The sequence below is a fragment of the Taudactylus pleione genome, unplaced genomic scaffold (genome assembly GCF_031769625.1).
Source record: "Taudactylus pleione unplaced genomic scaffold, aTauple2 ptg000037l, whole genome shotgun sequence".
Classification (NCBI taxonomy): domain Eukaryota; kingdom Metazoa; phylum Chordata; class Amphibia; order Anura; family Myobatrachidae; genus Taudactylus; species Taudactylus pleione.
The window spans coordinates 9,453,229-9,464,311 of NW_028284439.1; the positions used below are offsets into that span (position 1 = coordinate 9,453,229).

The 11,083-nt window shown below is 44.0% G+C and overlaps 1 protein-coding gene across 7 annotated transcripts in view; it reads right to left on the minus strand.

Annotated features, from left to right (window-relative positions):
• PHC3 (polyhomeotic homolog 3) overlaps positions 1-11,083 on the minus strand; it is a 189,401-nt gene that overhangs the window by 79,217 nt on the left and 99,101 nt on the right. For all 7 annotated transcript variants that reach the window (XM_088452386.1, XM_088452385.1, XM_088452384.1 and 4 more), the window contains exon 8: positions 8,211-9,088. In XM_088452386.1, the coding sequence (XP_088308512.1) occupies positions 8,211-9,088 (878 nt within the window). The remainder of the gene's footprint in view (positions 1-8,210; positions 9,089-11,083) is intronic.

The following is an 11,083-nucleotide window of genomic DNA, read 5'->3' on the forward strand; positions in this document are numbered from 1 at the left end:
TGTGGGGGAGGACTGTGTCATTCCTCATCCCTGAGACATATTATAAAACATAGTATAACAAAGACCAATAAATCACATTTACCATCCCTCTCTTATCCTAAATACAGAAAAATTATCATAGTAAAAACTGTAATTTAGAAGGAGGAAGGGGAGAGGGAGAAATCTATAGTCATAATTCTGAAAACCATTTACTTTAAGCAAAACATTAATCAGAAATTGTAAGATACAACAAACCTTACACCGGGAACACTCGCATCATACTAGATGCAGCAGAGAATGTTCACTTTGATAAACGAAAGCTAGATATACAAAAATAACAATGTTCTTGAGGAAGGAACTTAATTGTAGCAAATGCTAAAATGTTCCATAATGGCCCAATATTGAACCACTCTTGGCCAGTAGGAAACCAGGAAATACTGAAGAAGTCCTAAAAGACCAAAACGAAACTGCCTCATCCCACACGAGACCATTCCGGTTGGAAAAGGGGACCCTGGGAGGATGCTAGAATCGAGACAGGTATTTCCCATTCAGCCAGTAATTTGGCGCCAGTTTCCAAGGAGGAGATAATAAACGTGGAGCCATCCTTTCGCACCAAAAGCTTTACCGGGAAACCCCATCTATATTGAATATCATTGTCCCGGAGTGCTTTCGTAAGAGGTTGAAATGTTCTTCGCTTACTACAGGTTGAGTCTCCCACATCCAAATATTCCGAAATACGGAATATTCCGAAATACGGAATAATTTTGGCATCACTGAGATAATGAAATCTTTGATTTTTGATGGTTCAATGTACACAAACTTTGTCTAAGGCACAAATTATTAAAAATATAGTATAAAATTACCTTCAGGCTATGTGTATAAGGTGTATATGAAACATAAATGAATTTCATGTCTGTACACAAACTTTGCTTGAACCACAAAATTATTGAAAATATTGTATAAAATGACCTACAGGCTGTGTATATAAAGTGTATATAACACATAAATGCATTCTGTGTGTATATTTGGGTCCCATTCCCAAGATATTTAATTACAATATGCAAATATTCCAAAATACGGAATATTCCTTTATCCAAAATATTGGATATTGGAGACTCAACCTGTAATAGTGTGGACCGAGAGATCAGGAAATAATTGAACGTTATTAAGAACTTCCGCATCCTCCGATTCACGGGCAGCCCTCAATATATCTTCTTTGATGTGGAAGAAATTAAGCCGTAGAAGGACATCTCTAGAAGAACCTGCCGGAGCTGATCAGAGCTTAGGTAGGCGATGGATGCGATCAATCAGCAAATCGCGAGCTTTCACGGAGGGCAACAATTTTTGAAAGATATTCAAAGCAAAGTTCTGGAGGTCGGCATTAAGTATGGACTCCGGGATGCCTCTGATTTTAATATTATTCCTTCTGGATCTATCCTCGAGGTCCGCCAATTTATCTTTAACAGCAACCAACTCCGTTAAGACAGAGTTATGGGATGTCAGCAGGTCATTGTGGGAGGAAACTAATTCTTGCATCTTAGTCTTCAAGTTATTCGTGCGATCCCCGATACCGGTCACTTCACTGGTGAGCTGTTTAATGGAGACTTGAAAGTCGGAGGTAAGGTCCGTACGGAATGCCTGAAGCATTTGATGGAGTGTACGGACTGTCAGCGGAGCATCAGTAGTTAGATCAAGAGTATCTGTAGGGCAAGGAGTGGGAGTAGCTTTGGTTGTCAGTGAAGATCTTCCCGCAGACAATGAATCGGCGGTGTTCTGGGGTACAAATTTGATTGGAGGCGCAAGAGTGGATAGCTTACTCCGTTTGTTAGGCATAATGGCTTCTTCGGTAATTAAGTATAAACGATGATGCAAAGGCAAATGGTTTCCGTTGCGGTCAGTGCATTAAGTAAACATGAACTGTAGAGGTCTCATAGGAATGAAAGATAGATAACACTGAAAAAACATGGCAAAGTAGAATATTTGTACCTTGCTGGTAGAGGAGTGTTGAGGAAACCTTTATTCAGCCACAAATAGCCATGTCATATTTTTGTAAGGCAGCCATGTAGACTGTGTGGAGAAATGGTGAAGGTAGGGCAGAAAATGTGCTGCTTGCAGGTGAGCAGTGACTGGGATGCCCAGATCCAAGATGGCGCCCACAGCTTCCCAGGGAGAACTCCAGCAGCCTCCAAGTACAGCAGCCCCTGAGAGGGAAGGAATCAGCCCAGCAGGTCGTCAGGCAAGCATGGAGGCTGTGGCAGGTATGGCCTCTGTTCAAGGGTGCAAGGCGGCGTCCGCGGGAATGACGTCACCCGGGTGTCCGCCGGGCTCCAAACGCGAGTCCGCGGCTTCTGGTCAGCGGGTAGGCCGCGAGCCACCGGGGGTCACAGCGCAGCGCCGGAGTCAGCGGAGGACTCAGAGGACACGGAGGGCCATGCAGGGGGGTCCGGAGCCTCCAAGGAAGGAGCCAACCAGTCGGCGGCCACGACTTCAGCCGCACTCGGGACCCGGGCAAGGCCCCAAACTCAAGGCCGCGGCGTCTGGGCGGCAGGTAGGCCGCAAACCACCGGGGGTCACAGCGGCCACAGGGGAGAAGGAGAGCCGGGCAGGATGACAGCAGGCACCCCCAGTCAGACAGGAGCGCAGCGCTGGTCACCAGATTATCAGGTAAAAGGTGCTTTTATGTCCTAATTAGCAGGAGCTCCAGCAAGGCACGTCTGTGCTGAAAGACAGTCAGGCCACGCCTCCCAAGTTTATTGAAGTTTTATCACACATTGGGGTCCAGTGGTGCCATATCAGGGTCGTCTGTGCCTCATCTGGCCACCTGTGGCAACCCTGAAGCACTGCTTCTCCATTGAATAACAAACAGTCCATATTGCATTCTGTCATGTGATTCTACCAGTCCAACCAGATTCCAGAAACTGCGCTTATGATTCGGTTATCCAATGGACACTGGGAGCACCAGAATTAAACATGCTCTAGAGACCAGCTCATTGTCAGAACAACTAATTTACTTTGTCTGAGGATAGTTCCCTGGCTCCGGGTTCCAGTTGCTTCCAGCTCCGTTCCTGTGTTTCACAGCAAATGCTCTGCATTCTTCTAAGTGCCTGTTTTACAGCAAGTATTCTGCATTCTCTAAAGTGCTTGTTTCTCAGAAAGCACTCTGCATTTCCCAAGGTTCCTGATTTTCAGCAAGTATATCACTGATACAAAGTGTTTTTCCCTGCAGGCACCATTATATCAGATCCATCTGCTAGCACACTCTCGACCGTGAGTGACTGGTTTCCCTGTTCTGGGTGTGTGGCTGCTGGAGCTAGCTCTGAGTCTCAGGTTCCAGTTCAGTGTATCAGTGTTTAGGTTCCAGGTGTGTGCCTGTTGAAGCTCGCAGTCCCAAGTTCCATGTTCCTGGTCTCAGTTCTGTGTACTTGTTTCGAGTTTTAGCTTAATTCGGTTCTGAGTTTCGTTGGCTGTATTAGCTCTGGGCTCCTGGAATCGGGTTCCGGGGTTGAACACTCCATGACCAGTTCCAGATTCTAATAGCTGCGGATTCCAATTCCGTATTCCGGTGCAGATCCTGGTTTTAGGATGTCTCCCCACCTGCCAGTGCTAGTCTGGGTTCTGGTAATCCTAGACGAGCAGAGGTCTAATCAAGGCTAAGCGCGAGTATAAGCGCAACACCAACAGTAGTTGTTTCTTTTCTTTTTTAATTTTGACTACCTAATGGTGGTTTATATTGGGTCTACACAAACCCATAGGTGTATGCAGCTGTTTATGGATAACTAAGTATATAAATTTACCAATTTTGCTTATTATATATTATACTAGCGCCTGTCTGATTATTGTATAAAATTTTGGTAATTTATAGGTATTGCTATTTTGCTGTCATATTTTTACATGTTGAACTGTTTTGTAGCAGATTATATATGGTATATTTATATACTACAAAGACCCCCCCACTCCTCCTTTCTTTCTAAACCTCAGTTCCTTTAAATAGTTGACAGGGTGTATGGGGAGAAGTTAATAATTATAAAACTGTTAAGAAATGCCCATGAAACCTGTCTTCTAGCACTGCAAGTTATAAATGTGTAATACTCTTCTACGTTATCAATTTCTAAACCCCACCCACTCCCCAACCCACTTTTATATCTAGACTCCTGCAAGGGTTTATCCAAAACCTATAAATATTAATATATAAATATATATATATATATATATACATACATATGTATATACTGTACATACACACACACACACACACACATAACTTAGACAGCAAGTGAACACCCAGTTCTTGAAGTTGATGTGTTGGAAGCAGGATAAATGGGTACGCATAAGACTCTGAGCGACATTTGTTAATTGTGATGGGTCAGAGCATTTCCAAGACTGCAGGTCTTGCGGGGTGTGCCCGGTATGCAGAGGTTAGTGCCTACCGACAGTGGCCCATGGAAGGACAACCAATGAACAGGCGACAAGGTTATGGGTGCCCAAGACTTATTGATGTGCGTGTGGAGCGAAGCCTAGCCCATGTGGTCCTATGCCACAGAAGAGCTCTTGTAGCATAATGTGCTGAAAAAGTTAATGCTGGCTATGATAGAAAGGTGTCAGAACACACAATGTATTGCAGCTTGTTGTGTAGTCACAGAGTGGTCATAATGCACAAGCGCCTGCAATGGGCACGTGAGCATCAGAACTTGACCATGGAGCAATGGAAGGTGACCTGGTCTGATGAATCAGGTTTTCTTTTACATCATGTGTATGGCTGGGTATATGTGCTTTGTTTACGTGGGTAAGAGATAGCACCAGGATGCACTACGGGAGAAAGCAAGCCGGCGGAGGTAGTGTGATGCTCTGGGCAATGTTCTGCTGGGAAATCTTCGGCCCAGACATTCATGTGGATGTTACTGTGACATGTACCTACCTAAACATTGCTGCAGACCAAGTACACCCCTTCATGGCAATGACCTACTTCAGCAAGATAATGTGCCCTGCCACACTGCAAAAATTGTCCTGGAATGGAACATGACAAATAGTTTAAGGTGTTGACTTGGTCTCCAAATTCCCCAGATCTCAATTCGATCAATCATCTGTGGGATGTGCTGGAAAAACAAGTCCAAACCATCGAGGCCCCACCTTGAAACTTACAAGACTTAAAGGATCCGCTGCTAATGTATTGGCGCCAGATACCTCAGGGCACCTGTAGAGGTCTTGTGGAATCCATGCCACAAAGGGTCAGAGCTGTTTTGGCAGCACAAGGGGGACCTGCACAATATTAGGCAGCTGGTTTTAATGTTCTGGCTAATTGGTGTATATTTTATATTATGTATGTATGTACACTACATAACCAAAAGTGTGGTTTATAAATTCAAGCATACATCCATGTACGCTCCATAATGAAACTTTAGCAGTAGAATGGGTCCTACTTTTGCTTTCAACATGGTACTGTCATAGCAAGCCACCTTTCCAACAAGTAAGTTTGTGAAATTTCTGCCCTGTTAGTGCTGCCCCGATCAACTGTAAGTGTTGCAATTATGAAGTGGAAATGTCTGAAAGCAACAACAGCTCAGCTGCGAAGCAGTAGGCAACACAAGCTCACAGAAAAGGACCACTGCATGCTAAAGCGCATGTGGATGTCATACGTTTGGTAGAGTAATAATGGTCTGGGACTGCTTTTCATGACTTGGCCTGGGTTCCTAAGTTCCAGTGAACAGAAATTCTAATGCTACATGATACAATTGCATTGTAGACCATTGTGTGTTCCCAATTTTGTGGAAATAGTTTGGGGAAGGTTCTTTCCTGTTCCAGCATGAAAATGTCCCCCATGCACAAAGCGGTCCATCAAAAAATGGTGATATATGTTGTAGTGATTTGCCAACCACAATATAGTATTCTTGCGATCAGGACATTTGACCCAATCACTGATAGATCAGATCTGTCTTCTAAATCTGTTTACAAATCCAATACATGGACCCAAAAGTATTAATATCTGAATATTGCACTAACAGACACCAATGTGATGCATCTGTTGCAGAATAGGCATTTTACTCTTATGTGGTATTTTATGTATGTAACAAATTGAGAAATAATTCACTATTTATGAAACTGAAATTCAGCATGAATCAATGTAGTGTATTACAGTGCTCCCCCTTTATAACACCATCCTAAAACAGTGCTATAGTGCAGGATGCATTACAAAGAGGCTGACATAATAGATCACCATAGTGGTTAAATACAAAAAAGAATCATATAACCTGTGCTTGGTCATATATTATACCAGACATATCTGTCTTGGCAGAGTCTTTCAATGGTTAAATATTGACACATGGGATGATATCAATTCTTTGGAGTGATATCACCATAGTGGTTAGTAAGTGACTTTAGTGTTATACAAAGTGGGTAGGTTTGACCACTGTATACAATGTAGACCATGTCATTATCATATAAGTGGACTAGGCTTGTGTATCACTTTGCTTATTTTATACATTTTTGTAGAAGAATCTTCAACAAGAAAAACAGAATTCGTGCAGAATTTCTTTTTGTAAACATACACCGAGACTTTAGGGCATATAAACTCCAAAATTAATATATGTAACCTATACAAAAACAGCATATTGGACAATTTTCCTCTATAAAGAATGTACTGGGCTGCATAACTGGCTGTGATCTGTTCCTCCTGAGAGAGGAAGTAACTGCAACTTGTGCTACTCGCCTTAATCCAGCTCTGCCCTCACCCCATGAAATAATATACACAATCCTATAGATTGTAATCTTGCTAGTAAGATCCTCTTACCTTTTTGTCTGTTATTATCCAGTCTTGTTTTATTACTGATCTGCTCAAAATTGTAAAGTACAACAGAATATGCTGGCGCCACTGGTGCCATACAACTAAATGTTAATGAATGAATAAGTATATTTTTCATTTAGGTCCTGCTCTCTCTCTGCAAACCAGAACCCCCCCCCCCCGCTTATTTTTTTGGCCTGGTTTTCTTTGGCTCCAGATTCATGTGGGACCAGGCAATAGCTGGATGGCCGCGAGGTGGCGTCGCCTGGGAGACACCATGTTGGATGTTGCCAAATGCCACGATGTAATAATACCATGCAATAGAAAATAGCATACGATCTGCGTCCTTGGTGGTGGGGGCCCTTAGGATGCAGCCTATTCAGCTTACCTTTACATCCAGCCCTTTGCTTAAGTCCAGAACCCACTGAAGAAGCCACAAACAGGTTTTGTACTAGTCCTACACAGACAAAGTATACCCCAGTAACGGTCATAGTTATACACACCCTGTGCAACACAACCTCGACCATCTAGGGGTGGGCAATAAGCAGCTCCCCAGCTGTTGTAGAACTATACATCCCAACATGCCCTGCCACAATTTTGTCATTTGGGCATACTAAAACTGTTGCAGGGCATGCTGGGATGTGTAGTTCAAAAGCAGCTGAAGGCTGCTTTTTGCCCAACTGTGATCTATATCCAGTACACGCAGGTAGTGATCCATGGACAGCTAAAAAACTAGCATGCCATGAAAACATTTTGTATCTATTTGATGCTGATTTTTGGTTGAAAAAAATTTGAATGCATCATTGTATCTACAGCACTAATAAATAAGTGATTTTCAAGGAGCTGCAATAGGTAAAAAAAAGTACAAAAAAAAAACAACTAAAAAAACTGGGTTGTCAGCTTTATTGTAATGAATTGCAAACCAATTTCAGACATTGTGGCTGAAAATATCCTAGTAGATAAGTAAGAAACGTAAATTTATTTTTCCACCAGGAAGCAGTGGGAACATTTGCAATAAATTGTAAATCATTTTACCAAAGTTGTGGATATTTTTTTTCTATTATTTGTGTGGAACTCAATTTTAAGGGTAAATACATCACTTGTTTCAGGTCCTTTATCAATAATTCAAACGCCATGATAAGTATTAATGGGCAAAAGTGATTGTAATTGCTGATTTAAAGACATTCATATAATTCCAGTATTAGAATCTGAAAACTTATGTATTTTACATTTTGCAAAACATACTATATATTTAGATTAGTGAACAGTCTGCATCAATAGTTATAGGAATGCTCTGCAGAAGAGACAGCTGTGGACATTAACAATATACAGCACAAATTTTATGTCTTGTAGGGAGAAGTTATCCCCACGGGGAGAGTACTAACCCTATGTCTAGACAGACTCATGCATCTGTTACTGTGTACTCCAAGATAAAGGAGTTACATTGGAAACTTACCACTGGTGACTTCACTTGTGTTGGTGGTATGTGCAGGTTTACGGCAACTGTCTGAGGCGGTGGAAGCGTCTGGAATGGCAGCTGAACGAGCGCTTCTGCTGCAGGAAGTTCTTCTTCAGTGAGTAACGCATTCTGCACCAGAACTTGCCCTGGTGTTAAGATCTCAGGCTGTACTGCAATTGCTTGCATGGACTGCAGAGGTAATGCCTGGAGCTGGGGACATTGGGCTGTAGGTAAATTAGGAGAGGATGCTGTAGGCGGAGGTAAGCCTTGGAGTAAAGACTGGGCTGGGTCTACAGGGGACATTAACTGCTGTCCAGCTGAAGCTACTGTTGGTTGCTGTGATGATCCAGCATGGCCTTCTGCTATCATTGTAGATGAAGAATGTGTTGGAACAGTCACATGTGGTGTTGAATGTAATGTGCTCTGCAGATGAAGCTGTGAATTATCTGTTGATGGAAGTGATGACTGCACTAGCAGAGATGGTTGAGTCTGAATGAGGGCTTGTGGGTGGATAATTATAGTAGGGGACTGACATGGAGACTGTGCTGGTGGAGGAGATACTACTACAGAATGTTGAACAGATTGTGAAAGAGCCGGAGATGGAGTATTTGGGGTTGGTGCAGGGGTGCTGTAGTGTGAATGAGCACTGCTGGGGAATGACAGGAATGCCGGGCTCTGGATTGGAACACAGTGCTGGGTAGAAGGAGATTCTAATGTTGGATTATGTAAGGTAATAGTTTGAATTCGATGTCGATGTTGGATCTGCTGCTGTTGCTGTAATATCATTTGATGATGTGGCAACTTTGGGGGTTCTGGATGGAGTTGGATTGCATGGTGTTTAGTTAGCGAATGTGGCTGAACTGAAGAATAGGATACTGCAATAAAGAAATGACAACACAATCACTATCCTGTTTTGTATACAATGTGGACAAACACCATAACATTACCATTTAAATATAAAGTTTTCCTCATTTATAATATTTTATCTACTAATTATATTAAAATAATTCCAGTCATAGAAATATACCCATAGTAACTAGGGATGTGCGCCGGACCATTTTTGCCGGATTTGGATTTGGTTCTAATTCATCGTCCGGATTTGGATTTGCCAAACTGCGGTGACTGGCTTTGGATTTGGATTTAGATTTGGATTTTTTTACAAAAATTGACAAAAAAAGCTAAAATCACATAAATTGGTCTTTTTTTTCTTCCTAGAGTATTATTAACCTCAATAACATTAATTTCCAGTCAATTTAGACCATATCACAGCTTATAATATTGTTTTCAACATTATTGGCCAAAGGTTGCAGTGAGCTGACTGGTTACTAAGCGACAAAGCAGCGGCACAACGACACAGACACCACAGTATAAAGCACATCTATGACACATTGCCACACAGCAGGGGAAGAAATGAAAAGTAGTGCACCCACCCAGTGGGGTACGGCCAGCAGAATCACAGTACTTGTTTACATAGTGGGCTACGGCCCTAGGAGTCACAGTGCACAATCTTATTCACATTACACCACACATAGTGCCCCTGATTCACATTACACCATAAAGTAGTGTCTCTTATTTATGTTACGACACACAGTAGTGCCCCTTTTATACAATGCCCACAGTAGTGACCCTTTTACACAATGCCCACAGTAGTGCCCCTTTTACACAATGCCCACAGTAGCAGTCCCTTACACAATGCCCCCAGCAGTGGTGCCCCCTATGCAGTCCCCTTAGTAGTAGGGTCCACTATGCAGTTCCCCCAGTAGAATGCCCCCCATTAGCAGGCCCCCCCAGTAGTATGCCCCCCATTAGCATGCCCCCTCAGTAGTATGCCCCCCATTAGCATGCCACCCAGTAGTATGTCCCCCAGTAGTATGGCCCCCCCAGTAGTAGGCTGCCCCAGTAGCAGGCCCCCCCCAGTAGTAGGCTGCCCCAGTAGTAGCCCCCCCTGTAGTATGGCCCCCCCTGTAGTATGCCCCCCCCCTGTAGTATGGCCCCCCAGCAGCAGGCCCCTCAGTAGTATGGCCCCCCCAGTAGCAGACCCCCCCCAGTAGTATAGCCCCCCCCAGTAGCAGGCCCCTCAGTAGTATGGCCCCCCCCAGTAGTATAGCCCCCCCAGTAGCAGACCCCCCCAGTAGTGCAGACCCCCCCAGTAGTATGGCCTCCCCGCACCCCCAGTAGCAGACCCCCCCCCCCAGTAGCGCCCCCGGCCCTTGCACAAATAAAAAATAAAAAAAATAAAAACTTACCTGTATCCCCGCTCCCGCGCCGTCCGCTCTGTCACACGCTGAGGAGGGAGCCGGAAGACGGAGCTCATGTGTGAGCTCCAGCTGGCTCCCTCCGTGCAGCAGCCAATGAGAGTCTGTGTGACTCTCATTGGCTGCTGTAACAAACACACAGCTGCCGCTGGCGGCTGTGTGTTTGTGTCTGTGTAGGGCAGAGCGCTATCACAGCGCTCTGCCCTACACAATAGGAGCCCTGATGTCGGATTCTCTAGTAAGAATCCGACATCAGGCGGCCGCCGTTCGGCCCCGAACGGGGATCCGAGTCAGGCGGTGAACACCCGAACAGGGTTCGGGTGGACTCGGATCCCCAATGTTCGGAGCGGTTCGGATTCCACAGAATCCGAACCGCTCATCTCTAATAGTAACTGATTGTACAGGACACAAATACCACAGGCACCTCAATAATGAACAATTATCCTGCTGTTGCTGAAGTGTTTTCACTGTTTGGGCTCTAAACGCTTATATTAGTAGAGATGACTCACGTAGCCACACAATGGCTACCACCAACATAAATAGGTCAGAAGCGTGCAGACTGTAAGTATTACTTCCAGCAATGGCAGGAGAGTTAACCACTTGTGAGGTCCCAGA